A 27,584-nucleotide genomic window follows, 5' to 3' on the forward strand; every position below is an offset into this window, starting at 1 on the left:
AGCCCATTAACAGTCCCCATTGTCTAATGCTTGACTCAATGGGATTACTCCTGTATTTAAAGTTAACCACATGTATAAGTGTTTGCAGGAACAGGGCACTGAACTATAAGCATTACACAATTTTACAAAACATGTTTCAAAGATTCCAAACTGCAAAATTTTGTCTCCAACCAACTTAGGAAGGTTATTAGGTTGTGTGCCATGTTTTGGCAAGTGCAGGCCTCACTGTTGCTTAGAATCTATTTAAACAAATCATTCAAACAATTGAACCCACATGCACTGTATGAAACATGAAATTCTTAGTACACATGCCACACTGTATTTTATATTTAAAGTTTTTGATTTTTTTTTTTACGAAGACCACACTTCATCCTCCTCCAAGATGCTTTACAAGTCTCCATCCCCAATTTTCATTTGAGCTTGTCCCTAAACTCTAGACCCCAGGACTGCAATGATCATAATCCCTGGCATAGGAATGATGGCAGCTCTCTCCCTAGAGGACTCACTTCAGAATGACATGCCATACTCCCCCTAGAAACCAGAAAAGGTAGAGCTGAGTAACTGTGATGGAGATGAGCCTCTAGGGAGCACCTCTCTCCAGCTCCAGAAACCAAGAAACCAGTCTCTTTCTGGCCACCTCTGGGGGGAGGGGCATGAGCTTCACGCCGTGTTAGTTTGGCATGAGTGGTAAGGATGTCTCAGTTAGGATTATGAGTGATGTAAGCAAACACAATGACTACAGGTCAGGGGAAGGGCACTTAGCTCACCAGAGCCACAGGTACTCAAGCTGACATCTCTAAAGCACATATAAACACCCTGATATAGAGATGGTGCACTGTCTCTCTCCCCTACTTTCTATCTGGCTTCTTATCTTTTCACTTTCCCCTACCTCTCAGTCTTGCTGGACTGGTGCATCCAAACAAGATGTCTCCATTCCCCTCATGGAGTATGCAGCAGAGAGACAGGAGTTTGTAAGAGAGGAAGTAGCTTGAACGCACTAGACCTTCAAAGATGGACACATCTGTAAACCCTTTGGGTGCTGCACTGTCACTGACCCATAGCCAATATTTTGTGCATCCCTGACTTATATTTACACGTATAGTTATCCATTTTAAAAGTTCCATATGACTGCACAGTATATTAGAGAGATGCCAAAAAAGGGGGGGGTTCTTTTGGGGTTTTTTTTATCACCAGTTTAAGATTCAAAATCAGTAACAGAACGTGCAGACTGAAGTACTAAACACACACCTTTAAAATCAGCCGTTTGCTTACTTGCTAGTCTCCAAGTTTAAGGTGGTGTTTATTTCCCCACTGCCAGTGAAGTAATATACACCTAAAACTGGCAAGGAGCTGCATTGTGTTTTGGAGGTGTTAGTGATGCCCTCTGCCACTGTAGGGAAAGCATAGAACTCTGAAATTGTTATGGGAAAGAGGAACTAAACATTTGCAGTATTTTGTTTTTAAGATGTAATTATGTTTGTAGGAGGTTTTTGAGGCTTGTGACCTAGACAAGCAGCTAATGATTTGGTATCTTAAACAGATTAAAGCTTTTCCATTCATTTTTCAAAAGATAATATTTTTCGTGAGAAACTAATAATTTTAAAACTTGATTCTTTTACCATAAAAAGGCACCCAAAAGCTACTGCACTGGATAGGAAAGTTCAACATCCAATCTGCCACTTTGAACACATCAATGCGTATTTTTGGTAGTTTAACACCAAATGAGATTCAGATAGAAATGCTAGTAATGTAAGGTATAGCACTTACATTACCCATTTCATTACATGCTCCACTATTTGCCTTTTCAGAATCAAATAAGAAATTCTAGGGCTTTGCAAAAGGAACAGGCATAAGTGTAACTGGTGAAACAATGGCTAATCTTCAAGCAAATCGGCTGCCAAGTGTTGGTTTTTTTGGTGCTTCGGTGGCACTTTGGCCTTTTTTTTTCTTTTTTGTGCTTCTGCAGGGCTCTGGCCGTTTTGTTTTGGTTTTTTTGCGCTTGGGGCGGCCAGAGCCACCTTATGATCGTGTTATATCCAAATTTGCGTTATTGTGGGGCGCGTTATAGTGGGGTTTCCCTGTATTTTGGTTTACTCGCTTGGCTAGTGGGAAGTTGAGGATGGAAACACTTATCCCCCCTTCCTGGACAGTGAGGGGCTTTCTGTACTCCACTCTTATCCCTCTACCTTCAGGTGGGTAAGGGTGCTCTCAGCAGCTCTTTCTCTCTCCTCCCTATCTCTCCCCCAACCCCACATATGCTCATCACAACTTTGATAGATCTGAGGCATCACCTGTTGCCCTCCCCCATGATCATGAATAGCAGTGACATGATGGCATTGAACTTCCAGGTTCTACTGGAGATTATCTATTTCTATTCTGTTTACACTGCATCCTTATCACTATGGCACCTGAGCAGTGCGGGAGAGTTAACTGGGTCATTAGGATAAAAAACAAACATCCTCCCACCCCCAAATGTAACCTATCCTTGGAAACCAGGTAGGCCAAACTAAACCACTGGTTTAAAGCAAGAGGGCTGGAGCCATAACACCATTTAGTTTCCTTCTTATATTCTGATTTTTTCAAGGTGAATAAACTATAGTGAACAGTACAATATACTTACATCCTACAAACAGCACTGTTCCTTCCAGACCTTCTGGCACTAGCGAGCACCATACATTTGTCCCACTAGGAATTGAAGCACTGACATTCTGCACTTTGATTGCACTGCTCCACTTGCTGAGGTGAAGGAGTGGATAACTTTCTGATCCATAGTTCATGAATTTTACACTTTCCCCTTCATTGTATAAACAACAAAATGTCACATTTGATCCCACTAGTACCACTTTGTCTTGAGGAAAAATCATAGCGCTATTGGGCTTATTATCTTTTTCTAGAGGGAAGAAAAATAATACATTATCAAACGATTTTTATAGCTCAGTAAAGTAAGATTACTTTCTTATATATTCAGCTGGTCAGTGCTAATACACAGAGTAGGAGCACTCAGGCTATTCTGTTTTGCATAAAACCCCTCTTGTAAAATGTACAGAAATCTATTTTTAACAAGTTTCACCCACTCAAAACATTTGTTACTGCACGTTACACATCTTTACAGATTTACTAGTAATTGAAACAGTCCCACAAAATCTACAATGTCAAAATCTACAAAATCTGTCAATCCTCAGAATTAAAAGGTAATATTATTCATTCAATGTTTATTCAGCACAGTTTTAAAAGTAGCTAAATTCAGTGCAACATGCAAAAAAATAAACATACCAGGAACTGTTCTAATTGGGCTCCATTCACTCCATTCCTTCCTACCAGTAAAATACAGCTCATTAACGTAACATCTGATTTTCACATAGTATGAAGTACACTCCAAAGGTATGTCAGATGTCCAATTCCAAAAAAGAATAGAGTCTTTCCCAGTCAATTTTGAATCATAATTCATCTAAAAAGAAAAACAAATAAAGCTTTTTCAAAGATAGGCATTACAACCTAAGTTAGTACTACTTAGAAAATGGGTTTTTCCACCTGTGAAAATTTTGCGCCCGCCCCCACCCCACCATAATGAAAAAAAAAATCATATTTGCTGAAGTTTTCCAAGGGAATTTCAATTTTTTTGGCAAAAGTTTCAACTAAAAAATGCCAAATAGGAAATGCTGGAGTAGTCCCTCATGCCCTATTCTCCTCTATGTGCCAGGCTCCCTACCTGGACCAACATCCCATGTACCAAGACTCCCTTTGTGCTATGCTGCCACAGTGCCTCATGGGAGATGCTGTCCAACTAGGGAACCCAACCTATACAGAATAATAGTGTCAAGAGACACTGTGATGGCATTTCTGAATGCAAAGTTTTCAGGTTTTGGCCAAAACCAAAAGCACTTTGGTTTTCAAGTGTTCATTTAATGAAAAGTTGAAGTCTTTCATAGGAAGCAGATACTTTATGAAACACTTCATTTAGCCCCAACTCCTCCCCAATTTTCCATTGAAAAGCAGTTTTAACAGAAAATTTTCAACCAGTCCTATTAGTTAATCACCTAAGATTTGTAGAGAGAACTAACAGGTAAGCAGAGATAGTCTTTCAATGCTGTTCACTGTATTGTAAAGTTGTATTCCAATGCTGGCCACAATTCTGACCAGTCTGCATTGATCAGCCAACTCTACTAGAAACTGTTTTCAAACATGATTTTTTTTTTTTTAAAGCATGGGTAGAAAACAGCCATCCCAGCCTGGACTCTTTACCAAGGCCCTATCCCAAGACTGGAAAACATGTTGGCATCATAGGAAACATATTAAACCCAGATCTTGATAGAATGGTGCTAAGTTATTAGCTAATTACAGAAGTCAACTAAATTCTTCTCATTTGGGCTTCTAAATATTGACAAATTAATTAATCTATTAATTGTGCTGAATATGTAATTAAATTTTACATATAACAATATCTCTGTACAACATACGGACATTTTAAAAGTTCATTAATTATGGCGTAGGATTTAGTCTGAAGCTGGAAAATGAATGCCTTTTAAAACATGCAGTTTACTACTAGAAAACAACTTAAATTTACTGTTCCTGGTCCAGTTCCAGCTTAAGCAATTAATTCAACCCCTGCATCCATTCAACTCTGTAAGATATCCTTTATTTCCTGTCCTGAATTGTTGGGTGGTTTTGCTGTGCACAACTAACAACTGCTATGTTCCAACCAAGCGGTGACTACATTTTAATGATGAGTGAATACACACACACACTGCAAGGTGCTCTGTAAATGTTAAAAACTGTTACCTAGAGTATTCGGATATAAAAAGCTTCATCACAAACATTTTAGCTCTACATTTTTTAGATATTCATTCTAGAACAAACTATTTCTGTTTTGTGGGTGTCTACTCTGCCTTCATAGAGCCTGTAGCACATAACACAAAGTGGACACAAAAGTAATACAGGAAGTGTTGTTATTCAGCATTGTTTTCTTTTAGAGGCAATTGGCACTGTTTAAAATGTGCAATATTGCATTAGGTTTGCTGTGGTCTTCCTAGTTCAACAAACTGACTTAAGTTTTTCTAACTTTATGCAACTTCACTGACGGATGAAATGTAAATCTGTGATCAATATATTATTACTTAATTACCTTTTTTAAAGCCTTGAATTGGCTATAATTCCTTCACCCCCCCAGTACCCCCAGCTCACTTGTCTTCTAATACTGAAACAAAGACTCATTTGCAATCACTGATAGTGAAGAGCCCTTGTATGAAAAACCACAAGAAAGTTGGTATTAATCTTTATTTGTTAGAATAGAATACCTGCTTTACTGTCTCACAGACTTTAAGGCCAGAAGGGACCATTGTGATCATCTAGTCCGACATTTTGTACATCGTAGGCAATAGAATCTTACCCACCTACTCCTGTAACAGACGCATAACCTCCAGCTGAGTTACTGAAGTCCTCAAATCATGATTTAAAGACTTCATGTCTTCTCTGAGCAAATAAAAAAATTATACTTATGTCATCCCCTTATCATTATCCTCCTCAGCCCTCTCCCTTTAGTTTTGTCACTCCCTTCACTGTATAATATTTGGAATTAGGTTGTGAGCTCTCTAGGTGAATCCTGGTCCAACTGAAGGCAATGGCAAAACTCCCATTGACTTCAATAGCAGCCAGGATTTCACACCACGTCATGTTATCTGAGATGTGACGTACTTAGCACACTTCTGGATTCTCTGAAAATAATAATATAAAAAAATTTAAAATCAGATCACTATGTGAATTCAATTGGTTTGGTTGTCTTAAAAGAGCAACTCATGATCTGAGTAAGTCCATGCTTACAATCTACACTGACACACAAGAGGAGAATACAGGCAAGCATGTGACTTCTATTAATTACATCTATAGAATCAAAATGTAGGACCCCAGATACTGCAAATACCGGTACTTTCTACTCATGCATACAGCACTGTTAAGAGCAATGGGACTCCCTGTGGGAGGACTACTCATGTGAGCAAGAGTTTGCCACAAGAGGCCCTTACGCATTAGCCCAAACTAAATATTGTACCAATGTTTTAACAGTTATAGCATCTAGATACAAAGGCCAGGAAGGTCCCCGACAGGGGATGGACCTGGTGGTGTAATATGCCTTTTCTTACCTGTAATTGCAATGATCATCTACACACCCCAGTGCACATATTTTCTCAATTATTAAACTTACAGAACAAAGTCACATGTGTTGACAAAAGTTTGAAGAACTATCATCCTCCAAATGTTTGTTTAGTTTATGACATTATACAATACCTTTATAATACACACTGTATTTACAGAGTACTGCATTAGCTGCCAATGAAAGTAATCAGCCATTTGAAAAACAGAAATCTTTCATAGAATACAATACAATATACTTAATACAGTTTTGAGGAACCTAGGAGATAGCACTGATGAAGAAAGTTTTTTATTACTCTGAAAGGAAAGTACAGGGGTTTTCACTTGATCTGAAATCTGCTTTTTGGAGACAACAAAAGGAGCACTAAAACGTGACTATTTAATAGCACTCTGAAGGAAGTCACCAATCAGGAACAGAAAACAATGAAAGACCAATTTCATAAGGGAAATTTATCTCTAAAGCAAAAACCCACAAAAAATAAGATCCACTGGGAAAATAACATCCACTGGGAGATTATACTTTTCTTTTTTAAAGTAACTCTTTCCCATAATGATGATGAACTAATTTCTTATGGGCACTTTCTAAAAACTCAAAGACTACAATTGTCAATTGTTATGATCCTACCACATTTTATATAAAATATTTTTAAAATGTAAAATTGAACTAAGCAGAATTTAAGTTTATGCAAGTTTATGAGATAAAAACTTTACAGCATGTCATGTAATGTATTTCGCTTTGGCTTGTTTATAGAAAATTTTACATTTATCTTTTAAAATAGACTGTCAAGCCATGCTCTGGGTTGCGGAGTAATGTAGGTCATCCTAAAGAAGATGTTAGGAAGAAAAGATTAATCCTTTAAATCAACAGTATGACTGGACGGACAAATGGTTTGGGATGGAATCTGAACTGCCTGCTTTTGAGCCTGCGGAGTTGAACCCAAAATCTGGAGTTCAGGTTCAGTGGCTATTCTGATAAAATGAGAAAATCTCCCCTCCCAGTCGTCATCTCTAGCGACAAGAACCTTGAACTCATTTTACTAGCTACCCATCCCATCAGCGCTGAGCAACCATAACCTATCGAGGTACTTAAACTGCACTTCTCACCATGCTATCTCACTGGTATGGACCTGGCAGGCTGACATACTCAAAGTTATGCACCTTGGATTTAATTGGCACACCATCCCTGGGCCTAGAGTGGGAGAGGGCTTGTCCATGCAGCCTCGGCTCCAGGAGGTGGGTGGCTTTGCAGTGCTGCAGAACCAAACAGGCAGGGGAGGAGGAAGGTGGAGCCATTAATGGGCATAAGATACCTGCACAACTCTTATGATAACAGGGAAGGGAAATAGTAAAAATCACTTGGTTCTAAATGGCACTGGCACTGCATAAGTGAACAAAAACTGCTGAAGCTGCCAGTGCCGTGTGGAGTAAGTGCAATATCCAGGGCGTGCCTTTCTCCCTATCACTTTCCATTGTTTTAGTGCTATGATGTTCTCAAACACTAATAAAAATAAATGAATAACACCTATGTATAACAGGAGTCCATAAGGTCTGTGTCCATGTTTTCCTGAACTCCCCTGCTTTTGTGACCCTCCAAAATGTGTGTGTGTTGGAGGGAGGGGGGAAGAGAGGGGAATTGCATTTTCATAAAAAAGCGAAAAAGAGGACTTACTAGTGTCACTGTCTCCATTGTTTCCTTATGCAGAATCTGAATCTGCCAGCTGGCATCTAATTCTTGTTGGAAGACTGAGCCACTATCGTTCCACTTCAGATATAACGTGTAAGTTGAAAAATCAGCACTCAGATTAAGAATTTGGGGGGTGAGTGGAATAAGTGCTTGAAAAGAAACAAGGAAAAAAGCATACATTCAAAATCATTACCAGCAACAGCACTTACAGGTGTTTAATAGCTGCAGCTCTGAACTGGCCTACAGCCATAACAACGTGAGGTTTGATCTCATTAATTAAGCTGGGTTGGGACTTGTCATTCCTCGTGTAGGAAACTTCCCAAGAAAACACAGATCCTCTGAAGTTGTGTTGGTGACTCAGCAGGCAGCACTTCTCCTGCTACATTAGGTGTGCCAAGAGCTGTTCTCCTCCAAGCTGCTCTAACACTCACTTCTTTCCCACAGCTGTCAATGACTAGCTAAGAACATCTCTTCTTCATCCTAGCCCCTTTACCTATTTTATCTATACAAATGAAACTGTAAGATCTCAGGATCAGCACTTGTCTAAATCATAAATGGTTGTGAATGCAAAGTAACAATGCTTCCGTGTTTGTTAGGAAGTGCTGTGCTCTTGCAGGGGGTGTTCTTCACATAAGATAAAATAGAGGCCCTTTTGTCACTAAGGTCTCATGGTGCTTTTTTGTGAAGTGTGACTATTCTGCACAATTCCAAGTTGAGAAAAATACATTCTAGTTCCTTCTTCCCCTCTGCTTTAACTAGAGCAGAGGTTCTCAAACTTCATTGCATCACAACCCCCTTTCGACAATAAAAATTATCGCATGACCCCAGGAGGGGAGACCGAAGACTGAGCCAACCCAAGCCCCAGGTGCTGGGGGAGGGGGCGAAGGAGGCAAAGCCTTCAATCCCAGTCAGGGGCCTGTAATCTGAGTCCCAACACCCAGGGCTAAAGCCCTCAGGTGTCAGCCCCGGGCGGTGGTGCTCAGGCTTCAGCTTCAGTCCCAGGCCCCAGCCCTAAGTCAGCTCTGGTGACCCCATTAACATCGGGTCACAACCCACTTTGGGGTCCTGACCCACAGTTTGAGAACCGCTGAACTAGGTTTTTTCCCAGTTCCCAATCTAAAAATGGTTGTTTATAATAGTCATTCCAGAGTCACAGTTCCAACATGGGTACATTTCTAGGGTAGATGACAAGATTACATCTACATTCTGTACACTGCTATGAAATCCATTAGGAGGGAGGCAGCCCTGAAGCCAGTGCTGTGCAAGAGAAACAGCACTTTGTTCCAGGGTCTTACATCAGGAAGTTAGCTTCAGTCCTGTGGCTCTGCTCTCCAGCCACAAACCAACTCAGCTACTCCCCTCCACAGCCAACCCAAACTGTTGGGCTTCTAAGTACTATACCTAGCACAGGTACAGAAAGGCAGAGCTAATTAAACAGGGTTTACCAGCCCCAGGCCTTACGGGACAGGCCTGTTAGATTGTTTTGTTTTTGGTCCAAGCAGCTATGAGAGAGACAAAGGAAGATATCATTTCCCCTAAAATGTTGTGAAAGAGTGGAGAGAAATGGTGCTCAAGCAGTGATGGTTCGAGGAAATATCTTGGAGGTGTGAATTACTACCGATTTTTTTTAAAATATAGTTCTCCTACCTCATCCCCAAACAAATTAGCCTGAGGGAATACGTTGTTTTCTATTACGGCATCAAATACCATACTTGGCTACCAAAATATGCATTTAGCAAAAGTGCCTGTGCATGGTGGAGCACGGGGGTGTTCTGCATCTCAACAAAAGAAGCTCTTTATACAGGGAAATGCTGCCAAAGAAAACTATAAAATCACCGTATCCATTTCCAGAATGTTATAGTTAAGTGTTCATATAAAGCCATTATACATGAACTTGATACTTACAAACATTTTCCTCAGGCAATACAAATGTTTCAGTAGCTAAAGGAGTTCCAGAAGCATTTAGTGTGGTTATCTGTATGTTAGTGGAGCCCATTGCGACTGGAATATCTGCCCTTTTCCCCTCAGTTTCAATACACACTGGAGAGAAGGGCTCACTGAAACAACAACAAAGAAGAATTAGACAAGTTCTACATGTATTAGGAAGTTAGAGAGCTCTCTACCAAATTAAACATTGCAAACCTTTAAAGGTCCAATTTATTCTCAGAACAAAACTGTGAGAGATCAGAGTCAAATTTCAGAAGTAATAAGATTTGGCTAAGCATCCCGTGTTGTTTTAAGAAAGTCCTTTCTAGTGGCATAGCTTGTGCTAGTTGTCTAACACAGACACACAGTTTGGATAGGTTCAGCATTTGGATACCAAGGGGTGGGGAGGCAAAAGAAAGAAAGCTAAAAATTGTGACATTTTATTCAAAACACTATTCCAACCCCTTACTTGGCTCCAATCAGTGTTCTACCAAACACCACAAAATAGCTTTTATTTGCCTTGTGTTTTGGCCTTTTTTGTTTTTCTTATAACTTTTTGTGGTGGGGGATGTGGGTGCAGAAAGGATGTTCATCCCCATCAGGGGACAGAGCTGGTGCTTCCTTTTGAGGCTTAGCCTACAGGGGAATAAGGGGGTTAAGAATGTAGATCAGAGTGAGAGAGAGAGAGAGAGAGAGAGTGTGAGTGAGTGAGTGTAGAATGCCCGGCACAATGAGGTCCTGGTCTGTGACGGACTCCTCAGCAATGCACATAATTAAGGCTACGGAGGTCATGGCAGTCACAGATTCCATGACTTTGCCAGACTTCTGTAACTTCCAGGGCTTCAGGAGGTGGGACTGTGCATGCGTCCCTGCCCTGCAACTGGAACTGGCTGGAACCAGGACCCTGGAGCCCCGACCCTGCAACTTCTGCTGGGAGCTGCAGCCCCATGGCATCCTGGCCTTGGTGGGGGCTGCAGCCAGGGCCATGTGCCCCAACCCCACAGCATCTTGGGCTTGTCAGAGGCTGTGCACCCCAACCCCGTGGCTTTTGCCGGGGGATGCAGCTGAGGTTATGCCTCACTTGTGGCTTCCCAGGGCCATGCGCCCCCCGACTCCGTCCCTGGCTGCAGCCAGGGCTTGGCAGGGGCTGCAGCCAGCACACCCCTGTCCTGCAGCTGCGGCCAGCTCTGGAGCAGGGGCTGTGTGCCCCCCATGGCTGCACCCCCCGCTGCGGCTGCTGAAGCTGGTGCTGTGTCCCCCGCTATGGCAGGGGCTTTGGCCTGTCAGCCCCCCACCCCCATGCCATGGGACTCCATTCCTCCCCCCATGCCTAGCCCTGCCCCCCAGTTATTTTTAGTAAAGTCACGGATAGGTTATGGGTTCCGTGAATTTTTATGTATTGCCCGTGACCTGTCCATGACTTTTACTAAAAATAACTGTGATAAAATCTTAGCCTTACACATAATTAATGATAGACTCAATGGATAGATAGGATGTGGCTTGAGTCCTCACTCTCCTTAACATTTCATATGTAATTGGAGAGGAGAAAGAGCTTGGAAAGTGCCCAGATCTTCCTCTCAGGGCTGGGAAGGGGAAAAGGAAAAAGTCATAACAATGCCCAACTTCCTGCCAATTAACTATTCCTCACTTAAACGGGACCCTGGAGCTTTCCCCTTTTGAAGTGGTTTGAATAAGAGGACTTGGGGAGGTTTTTGGACTTAGCCCCACAGACCCTGACTGATAAGTCTAATATACCCTATTGAGTCTCAAGTGCTGAAGAGGACTAATCCTCCCCCTGTGCAGAGACATTTCCAAAAGGATCTTGGCCACTGAGAGTATGTGGAAAGCATCAGGTGAAGGTCCGGTGGATGGGATTAGCTGTGGCTGAGCTCCCGTTCAGTGGCTCCCAAGAATGTCTCCTCACCTTATTGCTTTCTGTGCCACTTGCCTACTCCACCATGCTAAGGGAAGGGGGAATAAACAGAGTCAGCAGCAAACCGGGTGATCTTCTTCAGGATGCAGAGCCCCAGAAAATTTGTTCCTCCAAACAAGATGGTGGTGAGAGGTTTCAGTTCAATACTAACACACACATGTACTCTTTACAAACTGGGATGGCAATTGAAAATGCAAACACACTATATTGCCACTCTCTGCACCACTGGAGGCAGAGAACCTGGTGTGTGAGGTGGGGAAGGGGTGCAGCCAAGCCCTGGAGCTGGATGAACAAGTGTGAGCTGTCTTCACTATTCACAAATATCAGAACCGAGGAAGAAATCAGGATCCAGAAAAGACTTAGGACCTCATGCCTAGTGCATGACACAAAAAACTGGCAGATTTTCATCCTGGTGAGTTACACATGGAATGCACGAAAGTTCTAGAGATGTGTCTGAAAATATTAAACTTTTTTAGTGTACCTTAAAAATCTAAACTATATTCCATTTCAAATAGGCTATTTCAATTTTGTTTTCTATTCCAAAAGCATTTATCTTCAAAAGGATTTAATATTTAAATTGGTAAAAATATATATATAACCATTAAGGGATTTTACTTAGATGTAATCTAAGTTTCCTAAAGGCATTTTCATGTCTAGTTTGCAGATGATACTAAACTACTCAAGATAGTTAAGACCAAAGCAGATTGTGAAGAACTTCAAAAAGATCTCACAAAACTAAGTGATTGGGCAACAAAATGGCAAATGAAATTTAATGTGGATAAATGTAAAGTAATGCACATTGGAAAAAATAACCCCAACTATACATACAACATGATGGGGGCTAATTTAGCTACAACAAGTCAGGAAAAAGATCTTGGAGTTATCGTGGATAGTTCTCTGAAGATGTCCACGCAGTGTGCAGAGGCAGTCAAAAAAGCAAACAGGATGTTAGGAATCATTAAAAAGGGGATAGAGAATAAGACTGAGAATATATTATTGCCCTTATATAAATCCATGGTACGCCCACATCTCGAATACTGTGTACAGATGTGGTCTCCTCACCTCAAAAAAGATATTCTAGCACTAGAAAAGGTTCAGAAAAGAGCAACTAAAACGATTAGGGGTTTAGAGAGGGTCCCATATGAGGAAAGATTAAAGAGGCTAGGACTCTTCAGTTTGGAAAAGAGAAGACTAAGGGGGGACATGATAGAGGTATATAAAATCATGAGTGATGTCGAGAAAGTGGATAAGGAAAAATTATTTACTTATTCCCATAATACAAGAACTAGGGGTCACCAAATGAAATTAATAGGCAGCAGGTTTAAAACAAATAAAAGGAAGTTCTTCTTCACGCAGCGCACAGTCAACTTGTGGAACTCCTTACCTGAGGAGGTTGTGAAGGCTAGGACTATAACAGTGTTTAAAAGGGGACTGGATAAATTCATGGTGGCTAAGTCCATAAATGGCTATTAGCCAGGATGGGTAAGAATGGTGTCCCTAGCCTCTGTTCGTCAGAGGATGGAGATGGATGGCAGGAGAGAGATCATTGATCATTGCCTGTTAGGTTCACTCCCTCAGGGGCACCTGTCATTGGCCACTGTCGGTAGACAGATACTGGGCTAGATGGACCTTTGGTCTGACCCGGTACGGCCTTTCTTATGTTCTTATGTTCTTATGTCTGAATCTTAACACTTAAGGTCCCTGGTATTTCAGCACAGAACACATTTCAACCATTTGCTCTTGGACTGAACCAAACTATGAAGATACCTTTTGAGAACTGAAAACAAGGGCCATATGGACACTGAGAATTCAGAAGTAGGTGTGAGAACTCCCAGCCCAATGTGAGGGGGTAGCAGGGTGTTCTGGCAAGAGAATCTTGGGCACACAAAGGTCCTTTGGTGGGAAACTTAAAATTGCCCAATTTAGAACTGAAAACATTCAGAGCAGAAGACACCATCTAGATATAACTGACTGGTGAACAGATATACTCTAAAAAACACAGGATGTTACAAATTTCATGAATATGGATTGAAGAACAATGATACATACATAATTTGATAAGAAGAAACAATTACCTGTTTGTATAACAAATCTTGTAAGTCAGTCCAAGGTTTGCACTGGAGGTGGCATCCCAGGAACAGATCATTCTGTTTAAGTCATGTGTGATACATTTCAAATTCCCTGGTGCTTCTGGAAAACCTGACATTGCAACATCTACATAGTTACAGTGTAACAATTTAATGCTCTCAGACAGATGCTCAATCAGATACACACATCCTACAGATTACCTCATGTTCATTTACAATACTTTAAAACTCCCATTACATAGTTGCAGGCCAAGATTTTTAAACGTGACCAATGATTTTGGGTGCACTATCTGAAACACCTTAAAAAGTACTCATCTTTGGAGGGTGGATTCTCAACATTTTCTGAAAAATAAGGCTCCTCTAAGGTGTCTCAAGTTGGGTGCCCAAAAACTGTGGTGACTTTGTGTTTTGAAAATCTTGGCCACTGACTGGTTCTGTATATTAGAGTCAATGGTATTACATTAAAGGAATAAGGGTATCAGAATCTGGCCCCGTGTTATGAGAAGACTCCCCCTGGTTGGGTCCACACTATGGCCTCCATGAAGGGAGGTACACAGAAGATTCCTGCACCCAGAGACAAATTTGTTAGTACTCCTTTTCACACACAAAGGTGAGGAGTTTGGTTTTGTTTAGTTTAGCACCTGGGTCAATTAAATTCCTATTGTACCAAAAAAGGACCCAATCCTAAGAGGTGCTGAGTAATATCAATTCCCCTCCAGGCCTGAGGGGTGTCAATGAGAGCGGAGATTGTTCAGCATCTTGCAGGATCAGGTCCTAAGTGGTTCTCCCTCAGCATTTTGATTTGACAAGTGAATTCTGCTTGGGAACCCCTACAAAAGTTGTGTATATCAGATATACTTGCTTTGAAATAAAGTTTTAAACCCCCAACTTTCTTGGGATATGTGCAGTGCAGCCTATTCAGCTTTGACAAGGACAATTCAGCTGCTGCAATTCTCGTGAACTGAACTTGTTTGGCTTCTTGAGTTTTAGTAACCCAAACACGTCAAATGTACTTACACAAGTTTTGTGCAGGAAAACTTGGGAGGAACAGGAACAGAATCCTCTTTACTACATTAAAGCTGAATGTAGAATACTTAAACAGCTGGGCCAGGGATTCTATTAAAGCCTATGGGTGTAGCTGCGGTCTTCTACAATGGATCCCATCCCACATGTGCAGGGTTTGGGCCCATGGAGTTGCATCTTGCATATATCCAGTGTCCAAACCTCCAAACTCCACTGGTCAACTTACAATACTCTCCTCTACAGTCCAGCCTAGAAACACTGCTCTATGATGTGTGGAGCTGTGGAACCTCCATGTGCAGGCTCTATGCACAGCAGAACTGCAATGGGCCTGAGTCTCTGTTGCCCTGCACACTGTGGAATCATTTACACCAGTGAATTTAAATGGCCACCATTGTGGGGTAGGAGCACCCAACTTTGCACTGGTGTTAGAGGCTACACAAGATGCAGAAAATTGGAGCATTAGATCCAGCATTTCTACTCCTAAGATCTTTCATCCCTACAGGGGCAACACTGTTTGGCCCTAAGTACATCATAAATGCAGCACATTTATAGAGTAGACACATAGCCTAAGAGCAAGCAATCTAGCAAACAGTATCAAACTACACTTACCTGTCTCCTGACTATATATTAAGCTCAGCAAATGTAAGAAAGCTATTGCTAGGAGACATCGGAGACTTGGATTATCCCACATTCTTTTACCATTTACTATTTAGGATGACAGTCTCAAGCAGGAATAAACTTCATCTTCCACACAAATTTGCCAGTTCTGAAATAAAAAACAAAACAAATCATCTCTTTAAAATCATTTACACCTCCTGCTATGCAGCAAATAGTACAAGTTTTCTATAGAGGTATGTTTGTACAAGGCTGAAATGCCGGACAGATGCAGCAGTTACTTTAAAAGATCCTGATAAAAAGTAATAAAGAGCATAAAATTACTGCAAAAAGAAACATGGAACTGGAAGTGGACATTCCAAATGGGAAATCACAAAAGTAGAGCTGGTCAGAAAATGTTACTGTTTCTACCCCTATGAAAAATTTCAACACAAATGAAAAAAAAAATTTTTTTTTGAAGAACCAACTTTTTATTTAAAACAGTTGAAGTTTTCTGTGGAAAGTATACACATTCAGTGGAAAATTTAGTTTTACTGAAAATGTAATTTCCCACTGAAAAGTAGTTTTGGTCAAAAAATGTTAAATTGAGCTACACAAAAGCCTTTTTCACAGAAAAAGAACCATCACAAGAGAGAGACCTGACATATCAAGTAATTGACAACCTCCACTTTATCTATTTAGAGTATCCTAAAATTCTTGTAGGAAGGAATCTTTCTGATAAAACAGAAAATTCTTACATAGATATCATGAATATTTCTTGAATTGAACCAGACACGCACTGCTGCAGAACATGTTCACAGAGATCCCAACTCTATCCTCATCAGCAAGCGCAGCCCACACTGAAACATTTAAATACTAGGCCACCAAATTCTTACCACCAAAAGCACTAGTGGTTATTGGGGGGAGAAGTGGAATTGCATTTTTTTTTAATCTGAGAGAAGTATGTAACAGGTGAGTTACAAGAAAGACAATGACAAGATGTGGTTCTCCAAACCATAGGCACAAGATAATAATTCACTTCTTTTCTTCATATCCCTCCACTTACTTACGTACTTACTTAAATCTTTTGTATCAAGATTCAAACTCCTCATTCGCTCATGTTAACATCTCTTGCTCAGTATCTCCTCCTAGTATATCTTTCTCTCTCTGCCTATAAACTTCTCCCAAGTCTCTAGCCTAACCACATCTTTTATTTTCTCCACGTGTCTTCCTCAGTACTGCCCTCAGGCCTTTCTTTGCTTGCCAAGCAACCTTCCTCACCATGCTCAAACTCCTTCTTAGTACATATTTCTTTTATGAGGACTTTCAAAGATAACTTCAAGTACTGCGTGCATGTGTAAAATTCAATTCCATGTATACTTGTCCTTCAATGGATATTTTATGCTGGAATAGGTTTGTATGTAGGATTATGTTAGGACTGTCCTGTGCAATTTAGACTAAGCTGCAAGGGGGGCGGGGGAACAGAAGGAAGAAAGCATTCCCCTCCATTCACCCCTTTTAAAAACCACAAAACATCACTGTGCATACAGCTGGCACTCAAATTGTCTCAGTTTGCTGGCAGAAGTAAACAAACAGATGTCATTTCTTAACCAGTGTTTCTTTGCAACTATATGTCAACCCCCTAAAGGTCAAAACTACAGTATCTACATTTTTGGCTGTATACGTGGACAATGTGTTATTTTAGGACGTGTGGGTTGAGGGCTTTAGAAAGTGATCTTTTCAGAGTTCAGCAGCTTCTCTGGAACAAACTTTGTTTAACCTGTATTCGTGTTTAATAATTAGCCTCTGTCAATTTTTGCTCATAAGGAGGAACAAGGGCAAAACCCACCCCATCCCTTCTGCACAGACACATTCTTTTTCTCCTCAATACTGGAAACGTTTGAAAACAGAAGACTGAACACACCTGTGAACAGCATGGTTGCAGTACAGTAAGTGGCCTTATTATACTGAAGAACCATAAAAATTAGACGAGGAAGACCTAAGCACATAATCCAACCAGTCCATTTCCCTGCAAATCCAGAATAGTTCCCTACAATCCATTTACTAGTATTTTGTCCAGAATACTTTTAAAAGTCCCAAGGGATAGGATTTCAATGCTCATCTTAGGACAGTATTTCCCAAACCACGAGTCCCAGGAAGGTTCTAAATGGGTTTCAGACCTAGGATGGAGGGGAGACCTGGGAAGGTGTGAGGTTGGAGGTGGAGAGTAAGCCCACCCCCCATTCATCCCACAGCAATAGCTCCTGTCCCCACAGGTCTGGGACAGATCCCTGCTCCGGGCATTACAACCAGGCACACAGGATCTCATAGCACGAGTGGCCAGGTCAAACCAGAGTAGCACTGAGACACCGTCTGCCAGATCGCAATATCACTCACCCAAATTTGGCCCAGCCACCCCTCCGTCATGACAGAGGCCAGACCAAACCTGAGTGGTGTGGTGACTCTATGTGCCAGATCACAATGCCTGGAGCAGAAAGCTAGGCAAATCCCTTGGGACAGGAGCTGCCACTGAGAGTGGGTGGGATCACTCTCCAAACATCCCTGTCCTCTGCACTAGGTCAGGATTAGGTTGTGGTGCCAAGGCAGCGGTGCTGCTGCAGGTGGTCAGTGCCCCATAAGTGGCGCAAGGAGGAGCTGGCAGAGGATGACACTGACCTATGATTCCCTCCTCCCCCCCCACAGAGTTTGGACACTGTGTGGGTTTAAAAAGAAATCAGTTGGTGGGTCACCTTAGTAAAAAGTTGGGGAATGTTGCCTTAGGATCCTATTCCACAGCCAAGCACAGGTCACCGTTAGGAAGGTTTTCAAGACAATTTTTTTCCTAATTTCATTTTATTAGTTCTAGTAATATCTCTATACACCAAACAATCTTCTGCTCCACTGACCAAGACTAAGTGAAATACAGTAGACTCCTGTTTATCCAAACGGCCTCTGGGACAGCCAAAACTTTTGGATAACTAGGTGTTCAGATAAACAGAAGTGCTATTAACTAACATAGGGCTACCTGAGGGACAGACTGCATTGAGATAACTGGAAGTTTTAGATTACTGGAAAAGTGCTGTATAGAAAAGGACTATCAGCTCCTTTCTTAATTTTACAATGCCAAGGCTTAGGGGAAAAGATCCAGTGGGGGAAAGGAACTAGGAGGATTCCAATGATGAGATTTTGATGAGGAAAAGAGAAAGATGCCATCTAAGGATGTTACACCACCACAAAATTAGGCCTCTCCAAACCCATAGGAGGTACATAACACACCCTTTTTATACAATGGCGAATTGTGGTACAGAAACGGTGACATATCCAAGGTTAGGCAAGTCAGTGTTGGTCAGAAACAGAATTGAGTGTCAGAAAGGAGAGGAAGATGGTCCTCTGTTTAGGGCATTGAATTCTTTTTCTGTGTGGCCTTAGTTAAGTCATTTAGCCTCTCTGCGGCTCAGTTCTCCATCTGTAAAATGGGGATAACAGCACTGCTCTACCTCACAGAGTTGTGAGGACAAATAAAGTAAAGATTGTGAGGTGCCTGGATACTATGGTGATATATCATTAGCTGTAAGGATGAGATGGCTCATATTCATTTACCAGGATTCATTTTTGGTATAACCAGGCCAAACTAACGGGCTCAAACCCATGTGTGCTCAACTCTGATATTAGCCTACGGGCTGCTCTAACACTAGGAACTTACATCAGCATAGCTATGTTTCTATGGGGATTTTCTGAAAAATCCACACCAAAGACATAGCTGTACCAGCCTAACCCCAATGTAGACAGCACTACATTGATAGAAGAGTTCTTCTGTTGTCATAGCTACCCCCTCTCAGGGAGGTGGATTACCTACACCAACGGGAAAACGCCTCCCGTTGGCATTAGTAGTGTCCGCACTGAAGCGCTAGAGCAATGCTGCAGCTGTGCTGCTGTACTGTTTCAAGTGTAGAAAAGACCTTAGTTAGGTATGCCCAATGCTGAAAACCTATGTTTAGACAATGACATCACTTTCCAATCTACTATAGGCCCAGAACTTCAACTTCAGAGATCTCCAAGACAAATGGAAAATTTAAGTGGTTCTGGGAGGTCAATGCTGCATCACAGGATTTCATGTTTACTGTCTCTCAGTGCCTTCAGATCAGATTTGTTCATATTATTTTGTAAGTAGAAAGATATTTTAAATACTTCTGTGCAAACTCAACTTAGCACACAAGACCCATATTTTTTCAAATATGCATGAAAAAAACCTGAACATGCACTTTTGGGAACAAAATGCCTGAGCTGCATTGATATGCATACCCAACTCACAGCTGTGCACATACAAACACTTGAGTTATCTGATCATTGGGCATTTGTTTATTTTGTAAAAATAAAAATTAAAATTAAAAAAAAATGCAAAAACTTAAGTTTGGCCTTCAAAGTAGTTGACAGTTTCCTTTCGAAGTGGCAAAGAGTTCTGTGGCACCTTATAGACTAAAACATATTGGAGCATGAGCTTTCGTGGGTGAATACCCACTTCGTCGGATGCATGGCATAGTTTCCTTTCAGTTAGCAGCACTGAAACAGTAAGAAACGCAGCATGGGCCATCTCAAGACCTCACCAGAATGACTGGGAGTTTTGCCACCGAAGTCAATGGGATCAAGTTCTGGTCTTTTATACAACTATATAATATGAACCTATCTGTTTTACTATGGCAATGGCTGGAGTTCTGACGTAGCTCAGTACAGTACTATGACAACAGTGTGTTTATGCCTTGGAGGAAACAGTTTTGTCCCTTATGTATTGTTGCTACAAGCAGGTGCAAGAATCTCATTTACCGAACTGCCCTGCTGTGCAAAGTTACAAAACAACGTTTTAACAGAGGCATACTAGAAGTTCAAATAAAATGAGACAATCCTAAATCATTTCTCAAAACAGTTTGCTTTCATTTCTAAGTCAGGGAGACACTAAAACAATGAACAAACGAGACATGCACATATATGCAGAGTATTAAAAGCATATTTTATTAAATATAATCTGTTACACAAAGAGTACTCATTGGCTCTTGCCTATTTTTCATTGAACTATAAAATGTACTACTAGAAGAGTCACATACTGTAACTAAATGTCATTAGTCAAGAAAAAAATCCCATTTTATAGTTTTATTTTTTCGCTATAAAGTTACAAAATACATTTGAAACAGAAAGTTCTTTTGTCTTTTTATAAAAGCTGTCTCCAGTCTCCTAAAGCAAATTCACATGAGAGTTAAAAGGTTCTTCATTATCAGAGTGGAATACAGTTGTTTTAAATGAACCATACAGCAGTTGTATTCTTAAATCTTCATAGGACAATGCAAGCTTTAGCTTCTGAGTTATATGATATACATTCACTAGAACTCAGTATCTTATCAGTTTGTTAAATTAAAGCAAAATTTTGCCCGAGGCTTCTCTGAATGTGCCAGTAGTGACACTGGCTTTAAGTATAAGTGATCTTTACTGGCATACAGTAGATTCATTTTCAAGAGTTTTCAGAAACAGATAGTCTACTTTTAAACTACTCTTAAACAACAGCATAAGTGTGTATGCCCAAAGGAATATCCGTGCAAAGAGGATCTCTCTAAAATGAGGACATTTCTAGGGTAGAAATGAAGCAGCCATTTTTGCAGTATACAAATGTCCAAGTTGTGAAAAGAGCTAAGATCTTCTCTATTAATGGCTTTTATTCCACCTACCTAGACAGACTCTCACTGTAGCCTTCTCAAACACTACATTAATGAAGATATCCTAAAGTGCATCCAGAGATTTTACATGTAGAAGGTTCAGTTATTTGCCTGCATACCATAATTGACAGAAAAGGTAGAGCAATTCTGATAAGCAGCATGGGTGAAGTTATTACACCTACATTAGGATGTGATCCTGAACCACTTAAGTCAATGGGAACTGGTCCATACTAAACAGGGACCATCCTCAAGAGAGCCATTAATAGTTTAACAAACAGTTGACTAGAGAGGACTAACTTGTACAGATGTTTTTGATGCATTCAACACAGTCATTTGTAGGGAGTGCTAGGTAATATTCAGAGCGAGAAAGGAGTCACTACAGTACACCTAGTAAAAATATTTATGAGAAATTTATATTACACTTTGTGATTGTGTATCCTGCTAAGAGGAAACAGGTTTTTGAATTTCATTTTCTCAGCCTGTCACAAGACCTCGTGGTTACGTTGCTGATCAATTGAGAACATGCTCATTTAAAGTTGCGCAATGCTCCCTTATAATGTCATTTGGCAGCCGCCTGCTTTGTCCACTGCTTGCAGTAAGAGCAGCCCGTTGGAGCTAGCTGGTGGGGGCTTGGAACCAGGGTGGACTGGCAGCCCCCCATCAGCTCCCCGTTCCCCAAAGCTCCCTTTGCGACAGCTGCCCAGCAGGCTATCAATTGCTGGCAGTTCAGCTGTCCCTCCCCCCGCTGCCATGTGCTACTCCTGCCCTCTGCCTTGGAGCTGCTATCCGGAGCCTCCTGCTTGCTGTGTGGGGGAAGGGAAGGGGGGCCTAATGTCAGGGTGTCCCCCTCTCCTGCACCCCGCTTACCCCATTTCCAAAGAGCAGGGTGGGGACATGACAGGGATCAGGACTGAGGGAGCTTGCTGGCAGAAGCTGCTGTCTCAACTTGCTGATCTATTTAAAAAGGCAGTGTACTTACAGTGGGGTCAGAGTACTTAAACGGGCAACGCGCATCTCTCTCTCTCTCTCTCTCTCTCTCTCTCTCTCTTTCTGTCTGCCATGCTATCTCCCTTCCCTCCATTCAAGCTGCCTTGTAGATTATGAGGCTACGTTAACAATGTGTTAATCCTTGAGGGCTCAGTCGATTGCTAGTTCATCATTTAGCAGTAAGGTATTCCCTGGGAAATATCCCAGCCTCTGACTTCACCACCTCAACCAAGCTTCACAATCATCATCACTGTGTACCAGTATTAAATTGTTTGTTTAAAACTTATACTGGGTGTGTGTGATATATACTTGTACCTCAATATAACGCTGTCCTTGGGAGCCAAAAAATCTTACCACGTTATAGGTGAAACCGTGTTATATTGAACTTGCTTTGATCCACCGGAATGCACAGCCGCCCCCCCCCTTCCTCCCGAGCACTGCTTTACCGCGTTATATCGGGTGGCATTATATCGAGGTAGCGGTGTATATATATTAGTCTTTTGTCTGGTGAAAAAAATTTCCCTGGAACCTAACCCTTCCTATTTACATTAATTCTTATGGGGAAATTGGATTCGCTTAACATCGTTTCGCTTAAAGTCACATTTTTCACGAACATATCTACAATGTTAAGCAGGGAGTTACTGTATTTGAACTTGTTGATTATTTCCTGCACGTCCCAATGAGTTAGCATGTGTACCTAATGATTCACTTTCTGAAACAAAAACATTTATTTGATTAGGTAATTGAGGCATAAAACTCAAGTTTTGTTCAAATGTAGCAGTTCAATGATGCTCCATTAAGGGAAAAAAATCAAATGTAGAGTTGCAAATCTCTCTCTATGACAATTTACTTCAGAGTAAGTGTTTGGAAAAGATTTGGAAAACAAAGGAAACTATACAAGTTGCAACTCCCTGGCATATGTTCTGCAGGAGGTCAGACTAGATCATGATAATGGTCCCTTCTGGACTTGAAATCTCTGTGTTAGGGTACAAAGCTTACATTTTTTAAATGTTTGGTTATCTGAACTAACTAAAATTGTGTCTTCCATAAGCAGATAATGAGGAACAGTGAAAATATACACACAAACCTTGGGGAAAGCTTTTTCTGATTACAGGAAGATGCCATAAGGCCATGAAACTGTTGAAGGATAGATATCAAATGCTGTATGGGAAATCTAAACCTGTGAAAGTTATGGGAGATTTTTTTCTTTCCCCTAAGGTTTAGGTGTCACCATCCAGACAGCCAACTGAAGGTGGAAAAGATTGCTGGGGAAAGTGATTAGATAGGGTGGTAGTGAAAAATCTAAAGAATAATGGAGATTCATGTAGTGTTTGATCCTGAGCAGTACTGAGCATCCATAACTCCCAATTCAGCCAAAGGGAATCGCAGGCACTGTGTATGGTCAGGCCTTTGATGCCAATAAAGATAGATTTGAGGCCTGGTAACGGGTAGGAGGGAATGAAACAAATGTTCTCTTTTTTACGTAAATGGAGTTGCATGTTTTTGAAAATAAAGGAATTAATTAGTAGCCAAAGGAAAAGAACACTCCAAGCTCCAGAGAAAAGATGTATGTATCATAATACATATCCTAGTATTCAGGATGCACACACAAAAAGCTTCCAAAAATTCCCCCTAATTACAAATCCATGCCCGAAGTACACCCTTCTGGGAAACAAAAACACATTGCCAATACAGCTGACAGTAAAGATAATAGTAACAGAAACAGAAGATTAACTTGCTTCCTTTAAGGATAGGCTTTGCTGACCTTCCCGCATTCTGCCCTTGGCTTTCAAACTAATTGATGTGATACAGAATGAAAGTAAAATTAATTGTCATGCTAATGTTTTTCTTGGCTTTTCTTCAATGGACTACATTCTTTTCCAAAGAAATTCCCAAACTTAAGGCACAAATCTCCCTTTAGTCATCTAAAATGTAGGCTTTCCTTCTGTATTTTGTATTATGGCAATATTCCAGAGTACAAAAAAAAAAAAGTGAGACAAAAGGACTAAGTGAACAGTTTCTGAAGAAAAATGAATCCCCATTGGGAAATTTGGTTTCCACCAAGTTCCATGGAATCAATTCAGGGACTGGACTGTTACTCTTTTCTGAAGGCAGACAGAATAATAGAATGAAATAATTCTGATTGTAACTTATGCATGCACATGTGCCTTAGTAATCTGCAAAGATGGAAACGGATTTCCTAGTAAAGGCAGGAAAGAGTACAGGACAGTTTGCTCAACTATTGTACTAAAATAAGTAGGAGTGCGCTCAGGCAGCTCTTTGAACACTTTGCAGCGAACGCTTCTTGTACATGCACATGCCAAGCACAAGGAGCTTGGAAGGGATGAGAGAGGTTCCACAGCAGTTGCAGTATAAAGTCTTTCAGTGGTTGAAACTGCAGCACATATGCTGCAGTAACCCGATTGCTCCTGTGACCAGCGATCTGAGAATGGAGCAGAATTAACTCATGTGAAGGACTGAGACTTTCATAAAACCATTTTGCAAGTGATTTGTCATGAATATTATTTACTGATGGACACACTTCAAATGAATGACAATCTAGTCTTGCCCGTACAACCATTCTGCAGTGGAGATGCCCTTTATTTTGAGACGCACATTCTGCCAGGACAAGAATTCTATGGCAATTTCACAAGTGTTCGTGATTGGCTTAAGTCTGCTTCCACTAAAGTCAACATTTGAACCATTATACACACGGGAAAACTAAAGCCCTGAGAGTGATTTACCCTAAGTCACTAAGTTTGTGAGAGCAAGGAACAGAATTCTAATCTCTAATGATCAAAGTGGAAGCTCCATGTGTTTTTTCAGCTATGAAGTGTTTGATATTTTAGACCAGTGGTCCCCAAACTGTGGGGCACGCCCTCCTAGGTGAGCATGGAGGAACATTGTGGGTGTACACAGCAGGGCCCATGCCAGCCCCCACAGGGGGAGGGGAGGGAGTGCCACCCAGCCCAGCTCCATCCTCAGCCGCAGCTCCACTCTGGGCCCAGCTCAGCTCTGCCCTAATTCCCTCTGTCCCCAGGCCAACTCCGCCTCTAGCCCCAACTCCTCCTCCATCCCCTGCTCCACCTTCAGCCCAAGCTCCTCTGCTGAGACAACTGTGCAGCAATGGATGCGGGGGTGGCGGGGGAGAAGAGATGGCACAGACAGATTCCATTACTGGTAAAGTGGGGGATGTGACAAGAGACGTTTGGGCACCACTGTTTCAGACTATATTTTCCTCTATTTCCAATTTCCCTTGCCTTCATGCTATTTCCTGTGTATTTGGATCAATTAAAATTGAATTGTCACCTGATTAATATGGGTGATAGTTCTTAAGAGCAATTCTTTTCTATGTTGTTTGCAATATTGTTGCAGCTGTGTTGATGCCAGGATACAAGAGAGAAGGTGGGTGAAAGACGGGCAAGGTAATCAGTTTTACTGGACCAACCTCTGTTGGTGAGAGAGACAAACTTTTGAGCTCCAGAGAGCTCTTCTTCAGGTCAAGTCTGACTATCTGGAAAAGGTAATTAAGAGTGTCATAGTTAAATACAAGGTGGAATAGATAGTTAAGCATAAGAAGTTAACAAGTTATAAGAAACCATTCAAAATGAACTGTGCAATTAATACCTCTGCAGTCATAAGACAAAGGAGGAGAGTTAGTGGGATACAGATTGTCTCTATTGAGTCCAGGATTTTTAGTGTCTAGCAGAGTTATGAATAGGCTCATCTTTAAAAGAGGTCACACATAGAATGATCCTTTTGTGAAAGGTGTTCACACACCGGTGATAGGGTGTTTGTGTTTATCACTTTTCTTTCAGAGTTCATTCAAGAATGAATAGCACAAAGCATTTCACATAGGTGAGAGGGGTTTGGGGTCTTGTTGATTCATATAGAAAATCCCCATTCTTGTTTCCCCTTCCATGCTCTCTACCCATCCCAACCTTCACAAAGCAGGAGAAAGCATTTAACACCTTGTGGTCAATAGAGCAAAACAAACATGAACTAAGAAACTTTTATTATGCCTATTTTCCTTCAGAAATAATTCCTGTCTGCAGGAAAAACAGGAACCAAAAGAGCTTAATCAAACTGTTGAATACAGTCCTGAAGGCATCTGGGATGAAAACAATAAGATGATGGCATAAGATTCCCCTAATCCATGTGTGTGCAACAACAGAACAGGAAACTTAGGTCCTGTCTACACTGGCAAGTTTTTGCACAGTAAAGCAGCTTTCTGCGCTGTAACTCCTGAGGTGTACACACTGCCAAGCCACTTAGCGCACAGAAACAGCACAGTTGTAGCGCTGTAAAAAAACAAACAAACAAACAAAACCCCAAACCACTCCGATGAGAGGCGTACAGCTTTCTGTGCTGGGGCTACTGCATTGCGGTGCCAATGTGGACACCGTGGTCAATTACAGTGCTGAGATTGGCCTCCGGAAGGTGTCCCACAATGCCTGTTCTTGCCTCTCTGGTCATCAGTTTGAACTCTACTGCCCTGCCCTCAAGTGACCAACCATCATCCCCACCCTGTAAATTCCTTTGGAATTTCGAAAGTCCCCATCCTGTTTGCTTGGTGACATGTACAGTGATCTCACCGCATCTTTCCAGGTGGCTACGCCTGCTCCATGCACCAGGCGATCCCCCACTTGGAGCAATGCCAAGTTGCTGGACCTCATCAGCATTTGGGGAGGGGAAGCTGTCCAGTCTCAGCTGTGCTCCAGCTGTGGGAATTATGATACCTACGGACAGATTTCATGCATGACAGAAAGGGGCCATGACCAGGACACACTGCAGTGCAAGGTCAAAGTGAAGGAGCTGCGGAATGCCTACCACAAGGCGCGGGAGGCAAACCACTGCTCCAGTGCTGCGCCCACGAGCTGCCAGATCTACGAAGAGCTGGACACGATACTTGGTGGCAATCCCACCTCCACTGCGAAGACCAACGTGGATATTTCGGTGGCTCGCATGCCAGTCGAAAGTGGACCGAGCCAGGATGAGGAAATCTTGGACAAGGATGTGGAGGGAGGGACCCAGAGGCAGAGGATGGCTCGGAGGCCAGAGATGCATGCAGCCAGGAACTCTTTTCTACCCCAGAGGAGGCTAGCCAGTCACAGCTATTGGATGTTGGCGAAGCACAAACAGGAGAGGCGGCCCTGGTAAGTGGATCTGATTTTGGGAATTTCTGAAGCGAGTTGTTGGGGGCAGGAGGGTTGCAGAAAGCAGGCTTGTCTCCCACCGCATGCCTAGTCTGAGCAGTGGAACAGGCTGCTGATTGACTCCCTCACTTCATGGGAATCTCCCTCAGAGATCTCCAGGAAACTCTCGTGGAGATACTGGGCAACCCGCTGCCGCAGGTTCTTCGGCAGAGCTGCTTTGTTTCTTGCCCCATTAACAGTAACTTTCCCGTGCCACTGTGCCATCGTGGGGGGAGGGAGGGAGGAGGAGCACTGCTGCACACAGGCGAGACGCATAGGGGCCAGGGCGGAAACAGCAGGCTTGGAGAA

The 27,584-nt window shown here is 41.8% G+C and overlaps 1 protein-coding gene across 6 annotated transcripts in view; it reads right to left on the reverse strand.

Moving 5' to 3' along the window:
* The window catches only part of LIFR (LIF receptor subunit alpha), an 81,391-nt gene that overhangs the window by 32,877 nt on the left and 20,930 nt on the right, over positions 1-27,584 (reverse strand). For 4 of the 6 annotated variants that reach the window (XM_039543948.1, XM_039543946.1, XM_039543945.1 and 1 more), the window contains 6 exons: positions 15,407-15,563; positions 13,763-13,901; positions 9,734-9,885; positions 7,814-7,977; positions 3,274-3,448; positions 2,621-2,890 (listed from right to left, as the gene is read on the reverse strand). In XM_039543948.1, the coding sequence (XP_039399882.1) occupies positions 2,621-2,890; positions 3,274-3,448; positions 7,814-7,977; positions 9,734-9,885; positions 13,763-13,901; positions 15,407-15,488 (982 nt within the window). In that variant the 5' untranslated portion in view covers positions 15,489-15,563. The remainder of the gene's footprint in view (positions 1-2,620; positions 2,891-3,273; positions 3,449-7,813; positions 7,978-9,733; positions 9,886-13,762; positions 13,902-15,406; positions 15,564-27,584) is intronic. The other 2 variants (XM_039543952.1, XM_039543949.1) reach the window with 1 other exon arrangement.

The sequence above is a fragment of the Mauremys reevesii genome, linkage group 6 (assembly GCF_016161935.1).
Source record: "Mauremys reevesii isolate NIE-2019 linkage group 6, ASM1616193v1, whole genome shotgun sequence".
NCBI classification, from domain to species: domain Eukaryota; kingdom Metazoa; phylum Chordata; order Testudines; family Geoemydidae; genus Mauremys; species Mauremys reevesii.